At 45.8% G+C, this 26142-nt stretch overlaps 1 protein-coding gene across 1 annotated transcript in view; it reads left to right on the top strand.

The window, feature by feature from the left end:
* Positions 1–26142, top strand: part of MYO1E (myosin IE) — a 193177-nt gene that overhangs the window by 129146 nt on the left and 37889 nt on the right. The window contains exons 10-17 of the mRNA XM_032864826.1: positions 3295–3491; positions 6570–6650; positions 6953–7039; positions 9487–9573; positions 10777–10944; positions 12068–12153; positions 14320–14401; positions 19697–19803. Of these exons, the coding sequence (XP_032720717.1) occupies positions 3295–3491; positions 6570–6650; positions 6953–7039; positions 9487–9573; positions 10777–10944; positions 12068–12153; positions 14320–14401; positions 19697–19803 (895 nt within the window). The remainder of the gene's footprint in view (positions 1–3294; positions 3492–6569; positions 6651–6952; positions 7040–9486; positions 9574–10776; positions 10945–12067; positions 12154–14319; positions 14402–19696; positions 19804–26142) is intronic.

Raw genomic sequence — 26142 nt, forward strand, 5'->3', positions numbered from 1 at the left:
GTAGAAAGGATGGTAAGATTGCCGTCACAGCTGACCTAGTAAAGCAAAACAGCCCTCAGTGACAACAGATTTTGTTAATGACCCAACCCCAGACTAGTAGAGCTGTAGGATTGCCTGAGTCAGACCTGTATGCGGCTGAGCAGTCAAACAGACTTCACTTAGGCACATGTGCCTCTGCCCGAGTCCCTACAGTAAGATGACATACTTTTGGAATCAAGTCTTGCTCCCAAGGCATTGTTGTTGAAGGGGGAGAAAAAATACATAAATAGTAATGGGAAGCATGAGTGACGATGCCCATCTTTCTTTGCCTTGTGGCCGATGGGTTAGAGGGTACGGAACCTCAACACTGAGGACAGCCCACATTTACCTTGCCGTTTCTTTTACATTTGTCCAACAGCACTTTGTCTTTGCTACGTCTTTTTAGTTTATCTCCTCTGTACTTAAGATGCACACGGAAAAATTAATCCAGCTTTTCCTTACACTTCAGTGCAGTAACAGAAATCTATTCTCCTTTTCAAAATGCATTGAAACGTTACTTTCTAGCAGATTCCTTTATGTTCTGTGTAACTCTGATTAACAGTATCAGAGTTACAGCAGCATTTTGAAACTAATGCCTGCTCCCGCCCCAGCCTCCCTCCCTCCCTGCCTCCCTGCAGCCTCCGAGCTTCTGTACTGACTGACGTCCTTCTCCAGCCACACCTGCACACGCCCTCATGGAAATTCACAGCCTGAAGGATGTCAGTATGAACAGCCCTGTAATTTCAGCACCAGGGCAGCTGCTGAAGAAAATACAGGGCCATAAAAGCTTGTACTTGAAAAACATGGCATCGATTTTTTTTTCCCCCCAAGCGAGTACCAGATTTCCTCTCTAAACTTGTAAGGGGTCTTCTTGAGTCTGTGGCTCTGACTCTTGGCCACATTCCATGCCTTGTATTTCAAGTGCCTGTGGTCCTTCACTCCTGCCTTCTTCTACGGAAGCCATGGGGGACTTGGAAGATAGAGTGGGTTTTTTTGGTCTTAGATAAGGACCCAAGGACTTAGCCCTTTGTGTGGCATTTCTTTAGTTGTGGTCATAAAGAGTGGTGTAAACATTTTTACCATATTTTTTTTTAAAGATTTTATTTATCTATTAGAGAGAGAGATCACAAGCAGGCAGGGAGGCAGGCAGAGAGAGGAGGAAGCAGGCTCTCCGCAGAGCAGAGAGTCCGATGCGGGGCTCGATCCCAGGACGCTGGGATCATGACCTGAGCCGAAGGCAGAGGCTTTAACCCACTGAGCCACCCAGGCACCCCATTTTTACCATATTTTAACTGTGTCCCTATTTTAGCGTGACCAGGGGCTTGGGAGAAGTGCATATTTACAAAGCAGACAAATGGAGGCTAATTATTCATTGTATCAAAGTATTCAGTGCGTGAATAGTGAATTTACTATAAACCAGTAGTAATAATATCCACTGTATCAAATGCGAAATGGATCTAACTGCCTAATGGTGGTGGCTTCCCCTTCATAAAGGCTCTCATATGTCAGACACTTTGGGAAATGTCTCTTGGTTTTCCCAACAACCACGCATGTGTCTAGTCTGGCTTACGGGCGTCCTACGTCCTTGCCCTGTGCAAAGCTTAAGTTTCAATTTAGCAGAAGACACATTCAGATTCCTAAACCTAGGTGTTAAGATGAAACAAACCAAGGGAACTGACCATTGGCAAATGAATACCCTGGATTTTGTTCTGGTGCCCTTTGTAAAAGGAAGCCCTTCTATGAGTCTGAGCATTTCTGTAGAACACTAGCATAGATAATAAATACCTTGTTCTGGCATTACACGTCTTCAGAATGCCTTCGCTGACTTAATCTCATTGGAAGGTATCTACTGAGAAATGTCAGCCCGTTCGTTCTAACACCATCTGTGAAATTCAGATTATCCTTTATTGGGAGGCTTGTGATTTTTGAGCATTAGCATAAAGTCTTTAACAAAATCCTTTTATCAGAAACTTTTGATACAGTTTTATGTGGAAAAAGAAGACTCCTATCCAAGTTTGGAGTTGGGATTTGTGTGCGTGAAAATCTTTCATTCATACTACAAAAAAAGCCTGAGCATTCTTTCATGATCCAGAATGGTATCACTTATTCACATTGGAGTGTTTCGAGCAGGAATTAAGAAAACCCATTAAATCCCTGGCCCTCCTCTTGGCAAGTTGCGTGGCTTGCAGCAAGTTACTAAGCCATCTTTCAGCTCTTCTCTTCGAAGACCAAGGCTGTGTTACTACATGTCCTCAGGGTGGGATGGGTGTGCTGTGACATGCGCTGCACCAGTGCCTTCCATTTTACTCCATCTGCCTCTCCCAGAGACATCTTGTAAATTACACCTCCTGACCCAGACTTTGACTCCAGCCCAAAGGACCTCTGCTGTCAGAGGTCCCCCTAACCTTGTGACTGCCTACCTTTCCAGCTATGGCCAATGCTGGTGCACTTGCTGGACCTTGACCGTGTCTCCTTCCCTGCTGCCTTCACTCGTGTGCCCATCCCTCTGCTCTCCCCTCTTTTCCTCTGCATCTGTACAAATCCTGTTGCTCCTTTCAGGCTCCACCGGGATCCCACATCTTCCTCGATGACCCCAGCAAGTCATAATAGCTTCTTGTTCTAAATGCCTCCAGGACTTTATTATCTCTCTGTATCACATATTCAGCTCTTCATAGGCTTCTTAATTTGGCAAACTATCCATGCCTCATATAAACTGTCTTCAAGGTTTCTTAACATTATGTGTTCTGTCCTCTTTAGTAACTCTATGCGTGGTAAGCCCTCAAGAAATAGGTAATTATTATGGTATTGAATTATTACTCCCATGATACCAGGTGCTTCAACATCTTTGGGAATGATGCTGTGAAAACACCATACCAGAAAGGAAGAAAACAATTTTGGGAGCCAAAGAAATGTCTCTTGATTTAGTTCCTTCCGGGCTGCCCTCCTGCAAACTTGGAAAGATGTCCATTTTAGGCATGTAGCTGTGATCTCACAGGGGGATTGGTTCACCATCCTTCTCGGATCACTGATTTGTATTATTGGAAGTCTCAGCCGTCAGAGGAATTGACTCATGTAATAGAACAATTGAGAAAAACAAAGTGGATGGGTGTGTGTGGGACTGCTGATAAGCAGTCTTGGGTAGAGTGAAAGTTTTTGGGGGGCCAGTGATGGTGTCTTGTAGGTGTTCATGCGCACACACAAAAATGCCTCCACATGTTTGTGAAATGAATTGTTAAAATTCTGAAAGACCATCATGTTTCGTTTTGTTGTCTATAGTTTTGGCTTTTCCTGCGTATCTTCTGGGGATAAACCAGGACAGGTTGAAAGAAAAGCTCACAAGCCGGCAGATGGATAGCAAGTGGGGAGGCAAGTCGGAGTCCATCCACGTGACCCTCAACGTGGAGCAAGCGTGTTACACCAGAGATGCCCTCGCCAAGGCTCTGCATGCCCGGGTCTTTGATTTCTTGGTAGATGTAAGTAAACACAAGTGAACGTTGGTGGCATTTCACATCTCCGCTCTTAAAGATTAAAACTACTAAGAGCTTTGTTTTCATGTTTTAGTCTGTTCCTTAAAACCATTAGCTTACTCCTCTACTTTTTATCCGTTCACCCTGGAGTCGTTGAATCCCACCTTGGCTTCTAGAATTGTCCAGCAAGACGTTAAGATGGTAACAGCTTCTTACGACAAAATATTCAGTAAAGCCAGAACGACAGAACAGAAAAAGGGGAGACCTGTGGTCATGATGCTTGGTTGACTGTTGAGCCTCAGCTTTAGAATACTGTATCACATATTGCTATGTTACAGATTAACCCCCAATTTAGTGGCTTCACCAATAAGCATTTATTCTGTCATAGTTTCTACAAGTGACTTAGCTTGATGGCTCTGACTTAAGGTGAGGCCGAAGTCTAGAGGCTGACTGGAGCTACAGCCATGTCAAGGCTTGACTAGGCCTGAAAGGTCCCGTCCTAAGATGGCGTACGCCTAGGGCTGTTGGCAGAATGCCTCAGATCCCTGGCACGTGAGCCTTCTTTCCGGCTGTTTGAATAGCCTCACAGCATGGCAGTTGGTTTCCTGCAGAGGGAGTGATCTGAGAGAGAGAACATGGAAGAAGCCAGAAAGCTTTTTTTTTTTCTTCCCTTAAGATTTTATTTATTTATTTGACAAAGATCATAAGCAGGCAGAGAGAGAGGGGGAAACAGGCTGCCGACTGAGCAGAGAGCCCGATGTGGGGCTCGATCCCAGGACCCTGGGATCATGACCTGAGCCGAAGGCAGAGGTTTAACCCACTGAGCCACCCAGGCACCCCAGAAACCAGAAAGCTTTTAATTTGTAAGCTTGGACCCCAGCATTGACACTCTGCCATATTCTGTTGATTAGACGTAAGTCAGTAGAGCCCACAGTTAAGGGGAGGAGAATTAAGTTCTACCTTTTGAAGGGAAAAGTATCAAAGTTTTTTTTAGATATATTTTAAAACTACCATAGAGTGTTTTATAATTCCATAATCCTGTATACTTGTATATACATGTGCATATATGCATACACACACATATGTATATATATGTGTACCACATAGATTCTGAAAATTAGTCTTTCAGCAATATGGAGCTGCCAGCGATAGGCTGTGTTAATCATCATATCCTCTGAATGGTAGAAGAAAATAGCAAACACTTCTACCATCCTTACTATGTGCCAGATGCCATTCTAAGTATTTTAGAAAAAAAAAAAAAAAGCTATAGAATTCTTCCCACAACCACACAATGTGGGCATTATTATCTTCGTCTTACAGATAACTTAGGCACAGAGAGGCTAAGGAACTTAGCCAAAGTAACACTACAATTAAGTGATAAATCTAGGAATTACACCCAGGTAATTTGGCCATGTTCTAGCTCTTCTGCTGCTCTGTCTTTTATATATTCAAGCTAGAAAGAACCATAGGGGGACCCTAAGGCAAGACCAGCAGCATGGCCATTCGCTTCAAAAAATCTCCTTGAACTTGGCAACAACATCTGTAAGGCTTTAAGTGTGGTTAGGTGTGGTTAGGATTGAGTAGGGCAGGGCAGGATAGGGTAATGATTTTGTGTACTTTCTGTGGAAGGTCAGGGTCATACTAAACATGAGTCATCCTTTTAACTTGTCCAGACTCCTCATTTTACTGACAAGGGAATCGTAAGCCTAGGCATTGGTGGGTTTGCCCGACGCCCTTCAGCAAGAGAGTGATGCAGTGTTGACAGCAGAACCCATGTCTCTTGTGCCTCCCAGTGCTGGGCTTCCTACCTTCTTTTCTTTTTGCCTGCCCTTTATTTTGTGTGTGGTGAAAGCGGATGAACGTCCTGTGTAATTAGAGCTGACATTTACTGGGCCCTGAGCATGCGCCGGGCACCGGGCTGAGGGCTGTGTGTCGTGATGCATTAGCTCACCGAAGAGGCCACGCCATTTTCTTGGCCCAGAAAACACCTCTGGTGCTTCCACATTCGTCCAGGTGTTCACCACCTCTGGGAACTTTTCTCCTCTGTCCCTCCCTACCCCCCTACCCTCCTGAGCCCCCTGGTGGAAACTGCACCCTGCCCCTTGTTAATTCCAGCCGTTGACTTGCATGTCCCTTCTCACGGTGATCCAGAACACAGGTGGAGTAGACATTGTGCCATTCCGTGGAACCCCAGACCCTGTCCCTGGCCCAGGGCAGCCTTGGGGATTCTAATGTCACTCTCGTTGGCAAAATCGTAGCGAGGGTTGATTGTACAAATACGTGGAAAGTGCTAAGCAAAGCCTGGCACAGGTGAACGGTAGATACACAGAGCCTACTTACATTCTCCTCGCTTTCATAATGATGACTCATATCATTATCCGTAGCCCGCCCACCCTCTGTCGAAGCTCCTGGTCCCAGACATCGATATCCCTCCCAGCTGTTAGGGGGCCATTAAAGGGCTACTGAACAGGGTCAGTGGAAATAATATTTATGGATGTAGTCTTATCGGTTCTTTATAATGAAGTAGGCTTTACGTCAAGTCATCCAAGATGACATTTACTTCCAATTCTCCAGACTTCCTGAGAAAAACTAACTGCCAGAAGTTCATGGCTTTCATCATGAAGCCATAGTAGCTTTTTCAGATCCTGGTGGTTTTCCAGAGTACTTGACCTTGCAGCAAGCCTTTTTTTTTTTTTTTTTTTTTTTTTAAACTGCAAGTCACCTCTCTTCCTGTCATCCTCTGTTTCCAGTAGGCAGTTGCATTTGCTTTGTACAGTCTTGCTGCCCTGTCCCCCACGCATGCCCTTTTCTTTCTTTCTTTTTTTTTTTTTTTTGATTATTTATTTATTTATTTATTTGACAGAGAGAAAGATCACAAGTAGGCAGAGAGGCAGGCAGAGAGAGAGGAAGGGAAGCAGGCTCCCTGCTGAGCAGATAGCCCGATGTGGGGCTCGATCCCAGGACTCCGGGATCATGACCTGAGCTGAAGGCAGAGGCTTTAACCCACTGAGCCACCCAGGCGCCCCGCCCTTTTCTGATAGGAAATAAAAGGAGTTAATTGCCATCCTCCTTACTTTCTCCTAGTCCATCAACAAAGCAATGGAGAAGGACCATGAGGAGTACAACATTGGCGTTCTGGACATCTATGGCTTTGAAATATTCCAGGTAAGGCCAGTCTGAACAACTGGGGCTGTGGGAGGGGGATGCCTTTCATCTGGCTTGAAAGAAAGAATTCTAGGTAATGGGGGGAAAACCTGCTACAGTTCCTTTTTGCTTCTGTTAAGTTGTTCATGTACCTTTACTAAATAGTTTCTCCCAAATAGAAACTATGTTGCTGTCTCCCGATGCCTCCAACATTTCTGTTAAGGCTTCTCACATTGAAACATTTCACTTAACCACTTAAGAAACGACTTCATAATGATTTCGCAGAAAAAATTACATGCAAGCAACTTCTTTTTTTCTTTCAGAAAAATGGCTTTGAACAGTTCTGTATCAATTTTGTCAATGAAAAATTACAGCAGATTTTTATCGAACTAACATTAAAGGCAGAACAGGTAAGCAGCCCCTTTTCTCTCCTCCTGTGTTATTTCTAATGTGTTTTGTTTAAAAGATATGAAAGTCTCTCTTTGGGCACTAGATTCAAGCTTTAGTCTTGTATTAGGAAACGTACTTAATAAAATCAGGCAGAAAAACCATATGCCGTTGTGACATTTTGGTCTGTGAAATGTAAACACCGTCTGCTACCGTTTCTTTCTCCTTTAAGCAAATGATGTTGTAAAGTTGGACTTATTATTGGCTGCTTTTACTACTCTGACTCATTGTCCGAGTGGAAAATGGAAACCCAGTTCCAACCCTAGCTGTCAATGGCATGGACCATGTTCCAGAGGAAAAACTTGGGTTTTCTCACATTTGCTCTACTCCCAGTCTTCCGTAAAAAAATCAATGTGTTTTCAAGAAAGCGCATAGTTTTCATTCTGACTTGAAGGAACGTGCTTTGGTTATAGTTTCTCCTCAGAGTTCAGGGCGGGTTCCCTTTGATTCTGGGCTCCATGTTGTTTTGGATTCCGAGGGCTGCTGCTCGACAAACCACCAACTTAAGTGGCTTAAAACAACAGAAGTGTCTTCTCTCACCGTTCAGGAGGTCAGAGTCTGAAACCAAAGTGCCTTTAGGGCCACACACCTTCGAGACCTCTTCCAGCTTCTGAGGGTCCTGGTGGTCTTTGTCCTCTGTCAGTGGAACTCCAGGCTCTGCCTCTTTCTTCATGTGGCTTTTCCTCTTTGTGTCTCTCTGTACCCAAGTTCCCTTCTTCTTTCTCTTGGAAAGACACCAGTCATTAGATTAAGGGATCTCCCTCGATCCAGGATAATTTCATGTATAAGATCTTTAGCTTAACTATATCTCAAAGATCCTATTTCCACACCACACATTTTGAAGTTCTAGGTGGACATGAAATCTCAGGGGACACATGCAAACCCACTACACGTGTGAAAGGCTATTTGGGGGACATTAAGTCATGGAAGCGTTCGTGGCTCTGCTTGGAAATCCCAGTGAGCAAGTTTCCACATAAATTTCTGCCCTAGTGTTCTAGCTTTCCATCCCATCAGAGCCGCCAGAGCAGAACGGCCAGGGTAAAGGTTGGTAGGGACTGAGACTGGATGATGTTGGCAGAGGTTAGGTCCTAGAGGAATGTTGTCCAGCGTGGCAAAAGCTTCAGATTTTGTAGGAAGTATGATGGGAAACCCTGGGGGAATTTTGAGCAGATTTGTGTTTTTGTGATTTGTGTTTTTGAAAAGACTCTTCAGGCTCTATAGACTTACGGAGTGGGCTGAGGGGAAGACAGACAGGAGTGGAAGTTTAAAAACCAGTTGGGAGACCGGGCAAGAAATGGCGGGGGTGTAGACAATGATGGTAGCATTAGAGGTGCTTACACCGTGAGAGGCAGTCAGATTCAGCATGTGTTTTGGAAAGTGAGTCAACATGACTTGCTCAACATAGTTAGCAAGGAGCCAAGAAGGAAAGAGGAATTAAAGATGATTGCTCCCTTTGTAGCTTGAATCACAGGGCCAACGGTGAAGTAATTTGCAGAAGAGTGCGATTAGGAGAGTTGATTTGAGATGATGGGGAAATGCACAATCAGATCTCCACTGAACAAGTCACACTTGTAAGACCTCTGACACTTCGGGACAGAGTCTCTAATGTATGAAATGTGCATGACCCTGGAACTCAGTGGGGAGGTCTAGACTAGAGAAATGAATTTGGGTGTCATTAGCCTGCAGGTTCTATCTAAAACCAAGGGACTGAGTGCAGTCCCCTAGAGAAGCAGGGCTGAGAATACAGAAAGGCTGGAAGATCGAGTCCAGAGACTCCGTCAGGGGAAGGTCTGGAAAGAAGCTAACAAAGCAAGACAGGTGAGGAAGAAGGGAGACCAGGAGAATGTGGTGGTGTTCCTCATGTGAAATGAGCAACTGGCCTGAGGGAGGGGCCTTCCCCTTGGGTGCCTCGAGGCTAATCCACACTACTCTCCTTACATTAAATTCAAAGAGATGATTTTGTAACTGGACCTATAGGTTAAGCCATATTAAATTGTCATCATTAGTAGATCAGAAATGATTGTGTGCTAACAAATTTCACAGGGCTCAAACTAAAAAACTACCAAGCATGAGGCATCTGGCTGGCTCAGTTGGGAGAGCACTTGACTTTTCATCTCAGGGCTGTGCGTGTGAGCCCTACATTGGACAGAGTTTATTGAAAAAGAAAAAGAAAGAAAGAAAGAGAGAGAGAGAGAGAGAGAGAAAGAAAGAAGGAAAGAAAGAAGATTACCAAGCAATGAAATATTCCTTTTCTATCCCTCTTAGGGGGGAAAACAAGTTCCCATTTTATGTTAAAGGCCATTCAGATTTTTCTTTCATGGTGATCCCTGTGCCTTTGCTCGTCATCTGTGTGGCGCTCTAGCTTGTCTTCACTGGGTCATAATGTGAATTCCCGCTTTCTGTCCCTCAGGAAGAGTATGTTCAAGAGGGCATTAGATGGACACCCATTGAGTACTTCAATAACAAAATCGTGTGTGACCTCATAGAGAATAAAGTTGTAAGTATCGGTCTGCTGTGTCTCTTCGCTGCACACAGGTTTATGTCAAGTGGGTTTTTGTCTCTCATGTCCTTGTTTTAGAGTAAGCGAAGTGAGGGGCACCTGGGTGGCTCAGTGGGTTAAGCCTCTGCCTTCAGCTCAGGTCATGATCCCGGGGTCCTGGGATCGAGCCCCGCATCGGGCTCTCTGCTCGGCGGGGAGCCTGCTTCCTCCTCTCTCTCCGCTGGCCTCTCTGCCTACTTGTGATCTCTCTCTGTCAAATAAATAAATAAAAATGTTTAAAAAAAAAATAGAGTAAGCGAAGGGACAAGTCTGATTTGCAGAGAATTTCAGCAATGACACCAGTTGCGTGTTTGGATGTCCGTGTAGTAATATGAACATCTGTATATGGATAAAATCCCAATTTACAAATGGAAGTTGTTACTGAATTCTGAGAGCAGACGTCCGTGACCTACATGGGTGGTGGAGCGACTTAAGAGGCATAGCATTGGCGCTGCCTTCCGGATCATCTCTGCAGCTCGTAGGACTATAGACCTAAAATCTAACCAAGAAGCTTGTAGGCAGAGATGGCCATAGTACTGTTTGTTTGATTTGGTTTTTTATAAAAGTCCAAAACTGGAAACCATGAAAACATCCAAGGACAATCCAGTCATTAAATAAACTAGCCTATCAGAGCAGGAAAACATAGGTATTAAAATAGTAACTATGAAGACTATGCAAAGCATGAAGATTGTTTGTAAAATAGTAGCTATGCAAAAAAAGTAATGCATGAGAGAATGTGCCTGCCTTGTGACCGTGTAAACCATGCCTCTGTGGGTAGCAGGCTAAAAGCGAACATTAAGAAATGATTAGGGTCAGAGGAAAATGTTTTCCTTTTTCTTTTGGGTTTTTAAAAGCAACTTAGTACAAATGGGAGTCAGCAGATAGTGATCTGTATATGAGTTTGAATAGAACTTCAGGGAGTGAAACTTTTTTTTTTTTTTTGGAAATGGACTTTCCTCCATCATGAGATCTAAGTGTCTAAGTGGTAACTCCCTTTTGGGGTTATTAATGGCATTCTTGCTCAGAGGGAAAGACTGACTTTCAAGATGGTATCTTGAGTCTGGGGAGCTATTTCCTTGCTTGAGAAAAGATGCGATAAGCCGCTGAACTGGGGCTTTAAACAGCCGCTGACCTGGGGCTTTGCTCTCTTGGTCCCCTCAGAACCCTCCTGGGATCATGAGCATACTGGACGACGTTTGTGCCACGATGCATGCCGTGGGGGAGGGGGCAGATCAGACGTTGCTGCAGAAACTGCAGATGCAGATTGGGAATCACGAGCACTTCAACAGCTGGAATCAAGGCTTCATTATTCACCATTATGCTGGAAAGGTATGTCTGGGGAGCAGGAGGTCCCATGGGAAAGGAGAAGTTACCCTTCCCAGGGTCTGCCTTCATGTTTTAAGCCTTTGGGTCTGTGATCTGTTTTTCTCATGAGGCAGCTGAGTAACGGTATCCACACAGCTTCATCTGCCTTACTGTATTGTATTCATTCAGCATTCATCCATTCAACAGCATGGGGCCTGTGAAGGGCAGTAGATACTATTGAATATTTTAAATCATGAACCACCCTGGCATGTATATTAACTGCTGAAGGAATGGGTTTTTGTCTTGCCTCTTGCTCCAGTCACAAGCCTGTATCCCCCCTCTTCTGTGCCTGCTGGGAGTGTACATAAGGCTTGCTTTTGGGACCCCTGGCTGGCTCAGTCAGTAGAGCATCTGACTCTTGAACTGAGGATCGTGTGTTCAAGCCCCATGTTGGGCACGGAACCTATTTAAAATAAATAAAAATAAAAATAAGGTTTGCTTTTGATGTTAGTCTTCATAAGATGCATGATTTTGGCTGCCTCCCAGGTACCAGTCTTTGTACCGGTGATACAAAGATAAGTAAGTTGAGGTCATGATATTTACGGTCTTCTAATCCTCTGGAAATGTACTGGTCTCACCTTTCATCCCCTTGAATCTCTTGTTAACCAGGGTCCCTGACCATGAGTTTTGGACTGACTTGATCCAATTATGATGCCATTTGTGAAAAAAATTCCAGAACCTCAGATGACATGCCCCATTGGAATGGATTAATGAGCAGGAGTTTTCTTTCATTCTGTTGTAGTGAAAATTTAGGGAAAGAATTAGGTGTACCACTAAACACCCCTATGGATTCACTGGAGAAGGGGTGGGTGATCATGGTAGCTGAGGTCCTGATTCTAGGTCATCTGGGCCATGTAGGCAGCCAGATAGCACTTATCAACATCCACACACCATCACCACCTAAGTCCACTAGCAAGTTAAATAAAACATGCACAGCCTTAATGTGACTGTTCATGATGAAATCCCAATTGTACATCTGGAAATACTCATATTCCGGTAAGAATAGCCATGCCAACTTGGATTTTTTTTTTCTTCTTCAATGAAATAGTTACAGGATAAAATTAGATTTCTTTCCATTCTTGGCCAGGTATCCTATGACATGGATGGCTTTTGTGAAAGGAACCGTGATGTGCTTTTTATGGATCTGATCGAGCTTATGCAGAGCAGTGAGCTGTAAGTGTGTTTGCCTTATCTGACAGGGGATATAGGTTTGATCAAATTTTTAGTATAAAAAAAAAAAAACTTGTGGCATTTGAATAGTCAGTAGTTAGTTCCTTTGACCTCTCGGGTCTGGATTGTCACTGGGCAATTTGGTTTTTCAAAATAATTTTTCTTTTTCCAATCCCGTGTACCCCTAACATCTTCTGCGTCCAGATTCTATGTGCCATGTGCATGCCCTTCCGGGCCCCTAGCTTCATCGTTTTCAGCAGTGATATCAGGGAGAGGCGACTATCCAGGAGTTGGGTTAGGATGGCCATTTCTGACTACCTAAGAGTGGAATGTTCTGATTGTGTGATACTTTGCCCTTAGACTATCATCCCAAGAATTTTGGTCTCTTAATTTTTTGAATGGCTAATGGCTTTGCAGGATGTGAGATGACGTGTCCCCAAAGCACTTGGAAATAGCTCAAGAAGTTTGGGAAGGGCAACTTAAAAGGGATTTCCTTAGAGGTTTCTTTTAACTCTTAAGACCCTGTCTAAGCTCTGATGGTAGGAGCTGGAGGGGCGTCCGTCTGTCTTGCAAACTGCAGGAGCTCCCAGGACCAGCCCTGCTCTGCCCTCTCTTCCCTTCTTCCCTGCAAAAGGTTCCCAAGATCTCAGGTAATGGATATAAAGTATAATTTACATGGTCAGACCTGGGTATGCCGGGCAAATACAATATTGTACAGTCTTACGGATTTTATAGTTTTTAGAGCTATCTCCAAGGATGAGCTGTCCTGGGAGTCCCTGTTACTCAAGCTGTGGTAAGATTAAGGTGAACTTCCTTAGTCAACAGCCCTGAGTCTGACAATTTTCTAAGAAAACCAAGTGTGCTTTTCAGGCTTTGGCCATAAGTTGTCCTACTCCACTTCATTCTCTACCCTTCCTCTCCCCTCCCCTCCCTCCACCTCCCCGGCCCTCATCCCGTGCTGTACCTCCCCTGTGCTCATGCCCCCAGCTTTGGAGATCCCGAATTTGTTTTCATTTGAAAACACACAGAATCGATTGGCTCTTCTCTAAAAAAGTCAGGTCAGCCCGCAGGTCCTGCCTTGTGGGTTTTTATGACCTGCTTTCAGATATTTTTTAATCATTAAAATTCCTGCTGAGTTTGAGAGCTGTTGATGTGCCCATGTAAACTCCTATCCTATAGACATGGTCTGTTGTTCATTAAACATGTTTACAGCAAAAAATCTGTAATCGCGTCTAGTCAAGTTGGTGAAAGTAGATTGTGGGGAGAGTTCCTAGAAAATTCAAGATGGCCCCAAAGCCATTGGGGAGGAATTGAATTTGAGGGTCAGATTGACGGTTTACATGGATGACTTTATTCTGTCATTCAGCACATAGTTATCAAGCACCCAATGCATGCCAGACTGTGTCCAGACACCAGGGGCACTGAGGTTACTAAAACATTGTCTCTGTCCCGTGTCTTGGTGCATGTGAACGAACGCAGCTATATTGGAGCGACTAACAAAAATGTATTTAACAGGCAAAGGACTGGTGAATTACTACTATTCAGCTTAAAATGACTTGTACTCAAAAGCACAGTTTGTCGAGATTTTGTAGGGGCTGGAGGCACAGTGGACTGCTGGCATTGGGTGGGCAAAGGTCACCATTGCTGCTAAATATCCTACAATGCGTAGGGCAGCCTAGCCCTCCCCACCCCCACAAAGAATTCTCCAGCCCCAGATCCCAATACCTATCGCGCCAGGATGGAGAAACCCTGCCTTAGATCAAATCAGGATCTGCACTGGACCTTGACAGTCCATACACACACCCGAGCTCCCGTGTGTCCTGCTAATCTTAACTCAGTGAACCCGTACTGACCCCCTCTGTGTGTCTTCTCTTCAGGGTGTACCTCGATTCCAGTGAGTGGGCAAATTCAAAAGGCAGAGTTTGTAAAATGCATTTTCCAGGCTTAGACGCTAAGATGTTTAGACCTTAGAGTTCTTCCTCTGTTTCTCTCAGACACACAGAATGTACCTTGGTGTGACTTGGTAACTTGTGTTTTGAGTCGGATGGCCTTTCTGGAGCCAAGGTTATGCGCTTCTGGATGGCCTTCCTTTCCATTCTCCGTGGAAGCAGGCTTTCATCCCCCAAGGTACCCACTGATGGCTAATCCTTTCTCTTTCTCCCTTTCCAGACCTTTTATAAAGTCTTTATTTCCGGAAAATCTGCAAGCTGACAAGAAAGGGCGCCCAACTACTGCTGGAAGCAAAATAAAGGTTGGTTATATTTGGGGAGGGTTAGAGATTCCTATAAAAGGCAGGGTTTTCTAGGAGTCGGGACCTGCACCCTATGTCCAGGATGAGGTCAGTGAGATGGAACAGCCTGGTTACAGAAGTTGCCCAGAAGTAATGCTTGGAAAAAGGGACAGGATGCACACCGAATTTGACTTGGCTGTCCTGAAACCCCAAGTGGATATCAGATACCTCCTAAGCTTCACAGTTGGCAGATGACAGTCAGCTGCTTTCTAAGAGGAAATGGCTTTAATCAGAATTTGGAAGAGTTCACATTAAATGATCAGAGAAAATTTTAGGATTGAGAGCCACATTTTGGATTCCAATACCTTTTTCCAGACCGGACCCCGACACTTGCCAGCTATGGAACTTTCACGTACCTGGAATCCTCTGGGGTCTCACGGGGACAGTACATGCACCCTCCCCACTGGGTGTTGTAAGCCCCTCCTTTCTGCAGATTATGGGCAGACCTGGCCCCCTCGTGTCTTAACATCTAGAAGGAGTTCTTCCAGCTTTTGGGAGCCCCTGGAGAGAGTGCCCTGTGTTATCTGAGCCACTGTGTGATGAAGTTCATGGTCCCTAAGTACACTCTGAATTTAGAGCTTGTGTCAGGCAAACTTAATCATGTAATTCTGTGAGAAAGTCACTAAACTATTTTTAAAATATCATACCAGTTAAATACCACCCCAGTTTGATACTCCGTGGGATTATTGAATGATTAACAGTAGGGCTCTGGGGACATGGGTGTCCCTCGAGTGTGTTGAAATCCCAGCTCCGGCTTTTATTAGCTTGTGATTGCCAGCAAGTTGCCTAAACTCTCAGTGCCTCTTTTTGCTTTATCTGTAAGGTGGAGATCTCTGTACCTATCTCAAGGGGGGACTGGGATCTGGAATTCAGCAATCCATCTAAGACATGGAGCGCACTGCCCGAGACATCAGACACACAGAATGTACCTGGTCACTGATTACACTCTGCTCCGTCAGCAGCCCCACTCTCCACATGCGCCATGCTTACTCGCCTCCTTCTTAGTGGACTCTCGTCTGCGCATGTTTCGTGCCCCCTCCCTGACTCTGTGCCTCCAGATCTTACTCCCCTCCTCTCCCTCCCCTCGACAGCCCCTGCCATTGGACACCATAGTTGTCCATTCTTGTCACCAGCTCTCTTTTCTGTCTCCTGTATGGAAGCCTGCTTCCCCAGCCCCTGAGGGCAAGAACACAGGCTGGAATAAAGGAAATCATCATCAAAATCTCACAGCAATAGGAAGATCACAGGCGAGAGCAGCCTTCAGGTCTGGAGGAGGAAGTCCGATGCAAGCTCCATTTTGAACTAGATTGTAGAGTCCTCTGGGACTAGGAACAGTCACGTTCAGAGTACCAGAGACGTTTGGTAGCCCTGGGATGATCTCTGGATTGGGTTCACTGGAGCGAGAGTCCAGAGCAGAGAGCAGATGCCATTCTCATGAGGCCCCAGATAGTAATGTCTGTGCGAGGCTTCTGACTCATGCCTTTACTTCAAGGTCCTGGATAAGGATTAGCTCTGGGCTGGAAAATCTAGTCACAAGACAGTCACATTCAGATCCAAGGGGCCCAGATCATCAAGGTCACAATGACTCACTTTCAAGTGGTCTGGATTCTCCGTGGAGTTTATTCCCTATAAAACAGAGGGTGGAGGTAGAGGCGTTTTTCTCCTCGTTGGAAGATGTGACCTCTTTCTTTCTTTCCTATTTTTGTCTGGTTGAGTGCTCAAAATTGCCACCTTCTGGGTGTGCTCAAAATATTCAGCATTGCAGGGACTGCAAAGATGACTATTGTCTGGGGAGGTCAACCTCAAGTCAGCCAGCTTAAGTAGGATTTTAATGCTGCCCATATTCTCACTTCTGGGGTACCCTCCTTCGTGGACTATGTGACCCATGTCCATTCGATGGTTTACTTCCATGTAGGGATAAAAGTCTCCCTGTTTTACAATTCCCTGTAAAACATGTGTTAGAGACACATAGCCATGGCGAATCTCTTAGAGCTCTTCCATCCACAGTGCTTTGCAGATATCAAGTGTCCTCTTAATGATATCCCTGAATGGGGCGCCTGGGTGGCTCAGTGGGTTAAGCCTCTTCCTTTGGCTCAGGTTATGATCTCAGAGTCCTGGGATCGAGCCCCACATTGGGCTCTCTGCTCAGCAGGGAGCCTGCTTCCTCCTCTCTCTCTGCCTGCCTCTCTGCCTACTTGTAATCTCTGTCAAATAAATAAATAAAATCTTAGAGAAGAAAAAAAATGATATCCCTGAAGGCACACATTTAAAGAGACGTGGAATTCCTTGGAAGAGGAATTAAATTTATGTTTAAGGTGGTTTTAGTGTTGGGTATTCTATTGTATTTCAACTCTTTAAAATTGCAAGCTGATCTGTAGGATCTAATTAATGAATATTCATTTGGTGAGAACTCCTGTTTTCTTATTTGCAAATCACAGTATGTTCCATTTAATAGCAATTTCTGATGTTGAGGCTTCACTAAATTCTTCATTGTCATGGCTCCAAGGGACCAGTTTTGCAGTGAGAGTCAAAGATGGACGCTGTGGGAAATTGCACGGAGCTCAGCACTGGCCAAGTGCCCAGGCTGGTGGCTTCGTCTGAGTGAGAGCAGACTCTGGTGGGGTGGATGCCTCAAGAGGTGAAAGCATCATGTAGGGATGGGACTTAGTGATTTTTAATGTCTTTTCCAACCTTTAGATTAAGATATTAGCAGTCTTCTAGTTCAGTCCACTTAGTTTACAGATGGGGAAACTGAGGCCCAGGGAAATTTAGTGGTTTGTCATGTAGCTTGCCAACTGTAGAGGCAGAACCCCAGCTCAGGCTGGCTACTAGTCTGTGTTGATGGTAGAACAGGGCATCTTGACCCTAAGCCTTTTCTCGCTGTCCTGTCTGCATGTTTTGCCTTAAGCTTCTGTTGGACAAGTGCCTCTGGTAGCCTTCTGTCCTCACTGCTGGGCTGTTCTGGTCTAGAGTCCGGGTAAATCCAGTTGCTGCTTCCCAGCTGCCTCAGGAGACCGCTAAGGTTGACTCACAGCTGAATTCAGGTGTAGTCCTATTTGCCGAAATGAATTTTCCCACAACCTCAAGGCTTTATCTCCTCATCACTCACGATGTTAATTCCTCTTATATCACACCAAAAACCATCTCCTGTCTTCTTTAGGAAGGCAGGATAGTTTTGTGGTTAGGGAACAGACTTGGTAGGCTACGCACTTGAGTTCAAGTCTCACTGCCAGTCACTAAGGGCGCCATCTTGAGCAATCCTTTCTTTATGACACCGTTTCCATGTCTTAAAAAATTGGAATAATAATAATACTAGTAGCTAGCACTTAGAGTCGTGAAGTAGAGATGAGAAGGCCCATGTGTTTAGCCCCTGGGGCACATTCGGTAAATGTCATCCCATTATTACTCGGGAGCTAGAGCAACCCATGTCAGATGGCTGGTCCCTCGGGTCACGTTTCCCCTTCTGTGCGCTCAGACTAAGGTGAAAAGTAGGTGCGCTGTTAAAAACTTAGGACTGAAGAGTCTGCCAAGTGATTCTTGGGAATTAAAAAGGCTTGATAAAATTAAAATATTAAAAAAAAATGGGGGACTTGAAAAGAGCCTGTGTTATGAGCAGGCCCTGTCACCTCCTGTGTTGCGAAGATCATCAGAGTTGCTCTTGAACACAGTGGACATCGACAAGAGGAGATGGCAGTCCCTTCACTTTTTCAACATGGGGCTCTGCTTTGGCCTTACAGCATCTACAGCTTCTTCCTTCTAAGCATTGCAGAACATGCTGTATTCTGCACATCTAAACAGAGAACATAATTCACCAGTGAATCTCTTGCTTTGAATATACCCAAGAGTTTTTCTCAAGGGTTTCAGATTTCCCAAACCCATGATAGCAGCAAAGCCCTAATTGCAAGAGGGCTGTCTACTGCAGGCAGATCCCTTCTGCTGATTTGGTCATGGTTTTATGGCTTTCGAGGTACCTTCTCTCTGTTGGCCTTGAGAGGTTTTCTCTCTTCACACTGATTTGCTTGGGAGGAGAGTTTGCGTGGGCCGCCTCCTCGGCCCCACAAGGGCTTAGCCGTGTGGTGGTGGGAATGCTGATGTGAGCCCTGCTCCTGTTTCTTCCAAGCTGGAGATGCTCCTCATTTGAAATGCATCATGAGCGATTCCAGCTTTATTTATGTGGCTCTCTGTGCTTGAGCCTGGTTTCCTTTTGGGTACCCCGTATGCAGGTGGTGAGAGATGATTTCAGATTGAGTATTTGGAAAAGGAGCTGGTTTGTAAAAGGACATGCTGAGGAAGGTGCATGAAGTGAGATTTTTGGTGTATCTCCCACCCTTTATGTTTCCATCATTTTTTTTTTAAGATTTTATTTATTTGACAGAGAGATCACAAGTAGGCGGAGAGGCAGGCAGAGAGAGAGGAGGAAGCAGGCTCCCCGCTGAGCAGAGAGCCCGATGTGGGGCTCGATCCCAGGACCCTGGGATCATGACCTGAGCCAAAGGCAGAGGCTTTAACCCACTGAGCCACCCAGGCACCCCTATGCTTCCATCATTTTAATAAGGGGATTCTTCATTGGTTGGGTTGCCCAGCAAGAGAGTAGGGGGGCTTTGACGCTTTATCCTTGCAAATAATCTCTCCTCTCCACCCTACCTTTGCACCAAAAGAAAAAAAAGTTTATGAGAACAATGTGTTACAAAGGCCCACAATCAACATAAACTTAATTTGTTAATAACTGGCCTGCTTCCTTGTTTCTCACAAAAAGAACTGTATGTGAAGATTTACTGGTTTTGTTGTTTTGCTTTATTAAAGATCTGGTTGTTTTCAAAAATCCAGTTTCAAACCCATGTGTAAGTGTTAAAATCATCATAAAAGTCAGTAAAGCCTTAAGAAAGGAAGTTGAGGGCGCCTGGGTGGCTCAGTGGGTTAAGCCGCTGCCTTCGGCTCGGGTCGTGATCTCAGGGTCCTGGGATCGAGTCCCGCATCGGGCTCTCTGCTCATCAGGGAGCCTGCTTCCCTCTCTCTCTCTGCCTGCCTCTCTGTCTACTTGTGATCTCTGTCTGTCAAATAAATAAATAAAATCTTAAAAAAAATATATTAAAAAAAAAAGAAAGGAAGTTGAGCAGAGAGAAGCTTGATGAACAGGTTGTTACGAAGATTAATTTCTAGCCATTTCCACACTAGAGTTTCATAGCTCCCCTTTGACAATTGGTCTGCTTGAGAGAAAGTGCCATGTTTCCGTCTGATGTTACTCTTCCCTTCTAGAAACAAGCCAACGACCTTGTGAGCACCTTGATGAAATGTACACCTCACTACATCCGCTGCATAAAACCGAACGAAACCAAGAAGCCCAGAGACTGGGAGGAAAGCAGGTACGGCTAAGATGGCAGACAGGGAGGTGGAAGCCAGCTGAGGTGGGCCTGGCCTGTGTTCCCTCGGCTCAAGATGGGCCACCGATGCCAAGGGCAGAAGCAGTTTAAATTGTTTTCAGATGTGTTTCATGTCCTTGTGTCTTAACTTTTTCATGATGACTGAGGCCTTTTATGTTCTTCCTTCCTTGTCTTTTCCTAACATTTTAGCAGTGCCATTCAGTTCAGAATTAGAAATTTATACTGTTGATCTTGGCTAGTCTGGGGACAGACGGGAAGCGGGGGGAGCCTTCATACTGCAGAGTCGGGCGGGTTGTAAACTTAGTTGGAGGCCCTGTGTAGACGTTCTTAGTCCACTTAGCTTCTCACTGTACCCACAGGATGGGGCCTCGCATGCTCAGCTCGGGGTTCAGAGCAAAGGTCTGAAGGGCTGGTTGCAAAGCCATCTGTCATTTACTGTTGCTTTTGGGGGTCCTGGGAGCATGTGCTAGGTCTGATTCTGGCCCCTGAGGACTCACTGTGTTCCTGAGCAGAGTGATGACTCCCTCTAGGAGGGATCAAGCCCCGGGAGGCAGGTGATGTAGGGCGTGCAGCGAGCCCTCTCCCCTCTGACCCCTGAGGATTTCTGGACCACCATTCCTCCTACAGCTGCCATTAGGGATATGGGCTCTGCAGGCTGGAATGGGGGTGTTGAGTGGGAAAATGTTAAGGATGACTGGCGAGTACGGTTTTATCCAACGGGCAGATCCAGACACACACTCCTAAGACTGACACCAGCGTCCATGAGCACAGGGGAAGCAGGACTGAGGCAAGGTGTTACGGTGATTGGACAGGAGGGAGGAGCCCGCCCTTGTCACCAGGCAGTCAGGTCCCCAGACAGGGGCATGCAGAATTACTGTCTTTTTTGTTTTCTCTCTTGGAGAAAAGTAGACAGAGTTAGGTATCAAGTGACATATCAAGGTTCAGCTCCACAACGGCAAGAAAAGGAGGGAAAGTCATGGCTGCCGGCCACCCCCTCTGAGAGACGTGTGTAGATCCATTCCCATCCTGCCGGCGAGATCCTTTCTAGGCGTGGCAGGCCGTTATGAGAAGGAAAAGACGAGTGGTGAGGAAAGTGCCCAGGCCCCAACCATTCCTTGTTGGTGTTTTCCCACGTCCTCTGCAACCTGAGTCTGTTTTCTCACCTCACGATGCTGCGGGATATAGCAGCCTTCCATTTTCTCTGTCTGCAGTATTCTGAGGGATCTCGTCTGTATGTCTGTAAGCCCCAACGCTTGGGGAGCATGGACATAACCCCACCCTTGAGGGGCTGACCGCGATTCTTCTCGAACGTTATTGGGTAATGACACAAAGCCTCGGAGGAGGGACCCGCTCTGCCAGCCGATCAGTCCGGCTTGCAGGGACTCTTGCATTATTAGCAGACTCTACAGTCTTCCTCTACGTCATTGTGACCCTAATCCAGCATCTAATCTGCCCAAAGAATTATTCTCCTGCCTTTTCCGTGTGACAGCGCTTATGTTCCTTCCCAGCAGCTGTCCCGTTTCCCTGCAGTCTTCTCTCCCATGGCAGTTGCTCTGAAGGAAGGTAGAATCTGACCACCTCCCTTCTTGGTCATTCCCCTGGAGGTACTTAATTTGCCTTCTGCTTTTCTGAAACGTGTCCCTCACTTTTCCTTTGAGGCTAAGAAGGAAGTAGCACTGTTACTTCTTCCCACCTGAAGATAGAAGATGTCTACTTATTGATTTATTTATTTAGCTCTCAAGCTTGTGGATGCACCAGAGTACCCCTTAGAGGGCTTGGTAAAAACCTGGGTTGCTGGGCCCTGCTTCTGGAGATTCTGATTCAGTGGGTTTGGGTAGGGCCCAGAAGTGTGCATTTTTAAAGATTTATTTCTTAGAGAAACAGAGAGAGAAGACATGAGTCGGGGGTGGAGCAGAGGGACAAGCAGGCTCCCTGCCGAGTGTGGAGCCCGGCAGAGGGCTTGATCCCAGGAGCCTGAGATCATGACCTGAGCCAAAACAGATGCTTGACTAAGCCACCAGAAGCTCCTCGGTGATGCTAGTGTGGGTGGTTTGGGTCTCACACTTTGAGAACAGCTGGTCTAGAGCAAAGGGCTGGCCTGGGATTTGGAAGGACTGTATTGTGGTGCTGGCCTGAAACTAAGTGGTTTGAGTGAGACATTTCATCTCCTCAGTCCTCAGTTTCTTCCTCATTAAACTGAGAGCGTCAATTCAGAATGGGATCTCCTTCAGTCTGACAGAATGTCTCTCCCAGACCTGGGGAGCTGTCAGCCTGCCTCTGCCTGTCTCTGTGTCTCTCCCATCCTCCCCCTCCCACGTTCACACGCATATGCACCTCGTTACGTCCCAGGCACATATACACACCCGGTAGAAGGCAGGTGACACAGGCAATCTCAGAAACAGATTACAGGATCTTGGAAGCAGACGTAGTGCTAAGGGGTGCTTTAGGCCATCTTCCCCTCCCCCCACCCCACTTCAAATCCCACCCAACTCCCCGGCCCTGCCCCTTTCCAATAAACGTCATCTTAAATGAAAGCATCATGCCCTGCCTACAAATGCAACCCACCCCTGCCCAGCACACCCTCCCTTACCCTGTATAGATTGCTCTGCTCCAAGTCCCTCTATTATAGAAATTTTGCGTTTTCCCAGCCCTGATGCTGTCTTCTCATAAAATCCAAACTGATTCACTGAAATAGCAAAAAATGGAGAGATTAAGACAGAGATACATTTATCCGTAAATCCCCATAGAATCCCCCACAGTGGTGTTTTCCTTTATTTATTTACTTATTTATTTAAAATCACATCACTGGGGCACCTGGGTGGCTCAGTGGGTTAAGCCTCTGCCTTCGGCTCAGGTCATGGTCTCAGGGTCCTGGGATTGAGCCCCGCATCAGGCTCTCTGCTCAGCAGGGAACCTGCTTCCCCTCGTCTCTCTGCCTGCTTGTGATCTCTCTCTCTGTCAAATAAATAAATAAAATCTTTAAAAAAAAATAAAATAAAATCACATCACTTACTTGCCTTGCAGTAAGGAACTTCATAACATCCATTTGTGTAAACAGGTGTTAAGAAGTCTACAGTATTTGTGGGTCAAGGGTTGACTTATATTACAAATGGAATTGCTTCCTGGGATGTGCCCCTCCCCCCAATCCCGGTTCGGGTTTATTATGTGACAGATGGTTTCATTCCTTCTGAGTGTGGAGAAGTTAGGAGCTGTGAAAGGGCACTGTGCTTCATTGGTGGGGATTACGCGGTCAATTGAAGTTCTTGGTGGACAGGGTTACTCATTCCACAAGTTTATGGGGTGTGGTTTATTTTTCTTTTCCTGTTGAAAATGTGTTTTTGTTTGGCTCTGGCGAACTTGCCTGCCCTGGGTTCTGAATTGCTGTTCTAGCAGAGTTCTCAGGCCTTGACCTACTTGCATTAACGGCCAAGGAAAGTCTTGACGAAGACTTGCCCCAAGGGAACCATGGGGGCATTGCCAGCCTAGCTGATGTTTACTGAGGAAGGGACAGTGCTCCAAGGTTATGCAAAAGTCAACTTGGATCCTTTGGTTAAATAAAATGCTAAACAATATGGAATTTGCTAAACCAATTGTCCTGTGGAAGAAAATTTCTATAAGACAATTTCCTGGTGATGGAGGTTAACAGTGAATGAAACAGTATTTTAGCACGAGGCTTATTCTATCCTGTGGGATCTATGGAAATGGAACATTTCTGCTTGAATCAGTGGGTGATGCATTCCCTACCTCAAAAGAGTGAGATAAAGCCAATATTTACAAAAAATACTTAAAATGAACAAATACCCCGGGGCGCCTGGGTGGCTCAGTCGGTTAAGCATCTGACCCTTGATTTCAGCTCAGGTCATGATCCTGGGATCAAGCCGCACATCGGGCTCCTCTGTCAGAGGGGAGTCTGCTTAAGATTCCCTCTTTCCCTCTGCTCTTCCCCCTGCTCGTGTGCTCTCTCTCTAAAGCAAATTAAAAAAAAAACAAAACACCAAAAGAAACAAAAATAACTTTGTAAAACAATGACCAAATACCTCTAATTGACACCCTTGTGTATTTTCCTTAGCAGAGAAAAGGTCAGTGGTGAGTTTTGGAGTTAGAGGATAGGAGAAGGGAAAATTAATTATTTCCCTGAATCTGATTTCCACTCTTTTAGTTAGCCAGACACGTGTCGCGAATCAAGTGTGGATATTGAATATTACTTTCTATAAAGCGTTTTTTTTTGTTTTTGTTTTTTTTTGTTTTAGATTTTTATTTATTTGACACAGAGAGATCACAAGTAGGCAGAGAGGCAGGCAGAGAGAGAGGGGGAAGCAGGCTCTGTGCTGAGCAGAGAGCCCAATGCGGGGCTCGGTCCCAGGATCCTGAGATCAAGACCTGCGCCAAAGGCAGAGGCTTAACCCTCTGAGCCACCCAGGCGCCCCCTCTATAAAGGTTGTTTTAAAAAGTACTTCTCTTGAAGGAGCTGACATTTCTGGATACTGGTCTAGTAAGACCAATCAGACTCGAGACTTTTCTTACTTGTCCCTCACTGTGTGACCTCGTCCCTCACTGTGTGACCTTGTCCTGCCTGGGCCAGTCTAGGCTCCACCCCTTCATCCGGCTTAGTTTTCCTCCTACTTCTTCCTCTCCCACTGCCCCAGGCCACAGCCTTTCCCACCTTTGTGCCTTCGCTTCCCCGGTGCCCCCCTGCCTTTCCCTCCTCTGCATCTGGTGAATTCAACTCATCCTTCCAGACCCAGACACACATCCGTCACTGTCTGAGAATACCAACCCCGCCCCAGCCCCCCATGAAAAATCCATTTCTGTCTCTCGTCTCCGGTCCTGGTTTACTTATTGTAGCTGCAAATGCATGAGCATGATAGCAGCTTCATGTCATGCGTGCCAAGGAGCCAGCTCAGGACTCCCTATGCAGTGTACCCAGTTAGGAAGGAAGAACTAACGTCACCATCCTCTCTCCAGACGTGGGAAGTGGAGCACAGAGAGGTTACACAGTGGCAGAGCTAAGGCCATGCCGGGAAGCCAGCCCCAGATCCTGGCTGTGCGCCTCCATGCCGCCTGCAAAGTCTGCATCGGGAACCTGCTGTCCTTTCCCGGTTCCCTAGCAGCTGTGGAGGGCGGTGCAGAGGGCCCCGTCGCGGTTGCCAGCACGTGCACAGCTTCGTCGGGGTTGGGGCTCGCTGTGAGCCTTGTTGGAGAGACAAGTGTGGGGTCCCCAGTGAAGCTGGACAAGGCCGCTGCTAGTGGGCTCTCCGGTGCAACAGGTCACAGAGGTCACGAGGGGCCATTCCTCAGGAGCATAACAAGTGCGGCTTCACCCCAAATGTGCTCAATGGGGAGAAGGCAGCTGCCTCCCCACTACGGCACAATTTCTCATTCCCCTCAAATACCATGTTTCCCAGTGTCCGCATTCAGCCAGTCCACGTCATGTACAGCAGAGGCCCTACTGCCCTCCCCAAGGGGACGCTCAGAAACCCGTGGCTGGGATCTGCCACTTGGCTCCCAGGACACTTTGCTTCTCTGGAAGGGGTGAGGCATTTTCACCAGTGCGTGCTCCCCTACCCCTGCTCTGTCCCCTCCTCGGAACTACCAGGCCTACTAAGCCAGAATCCTCAAGGGGCAGGGTAGGGGACATTTGCTCTGATGTGAAAATCCCATATGAGAACGCAATCTAGTAGGACCTGCCTCCATTTTCCAAAACACACTGGCAGTTGCTGACACTCATAAAAACCAACTAAAACTATCATTTACATATGTCGTTAGAGAATTTTTCATTTAGGTGTTTGAAATTATTTTATATGCCCTTTCTTCTGTTGCATTTGAAAAGCTGAAATGTGTGATCTCCGTAGGTCTAGAGTCACTATAAAATTTAGGTAGAGAACAAAAATTGCTCTAGTGTCGTTTAATTTAAAAGTTAAAAAGTTTTTTAACTTTTTTTTTAACTTTTAAAATTTTTTAAAGTTAAAAGTTCTTCCCTTTAGTCTTTTGAAAAACAGATACTTCTGTTCATAATCTCTGTGACAGGCATATGGCTTTTTGTTTCACCATTTTTTGGAAATAGATGTGTGGCGTCTTCTGTAGTTGCTGTATTCATTCCATAAAAAAATATTTTTAAAATGAATATTCTATAACCTGAGGGTCTGCTCAGACTCTGAACAGTATAAATTATAATTTGTTTGTTTGTTTTTGAGAGGAGGGGGAAGGGCGGAGGGAGAAGGAGAGAGAGAATCCTGAGCAGGCCCCGTGCGCAGCAAGGAGCCCAGTGTGGGACTCGATCTCACAACCCTGAGTTCCTGACCCAAGCCAAAATCAAGAGTG

This window comes from Lontra canadensis, unplaced genomic scaffold (genome assembly GCF_010015895.1).
Source record: "Lontra canadensis isolate GAN:19392208 unplaced genomic scaffold, GSC_riverotter_1.0 scaffold28, whole genome shotgun sequence".
Lineage (NCBI taxonomy): Eukaryota > Metazoa > Chordata > Mammalia > Carnivora > Mustelidae > Lontra > Lontra canadensis.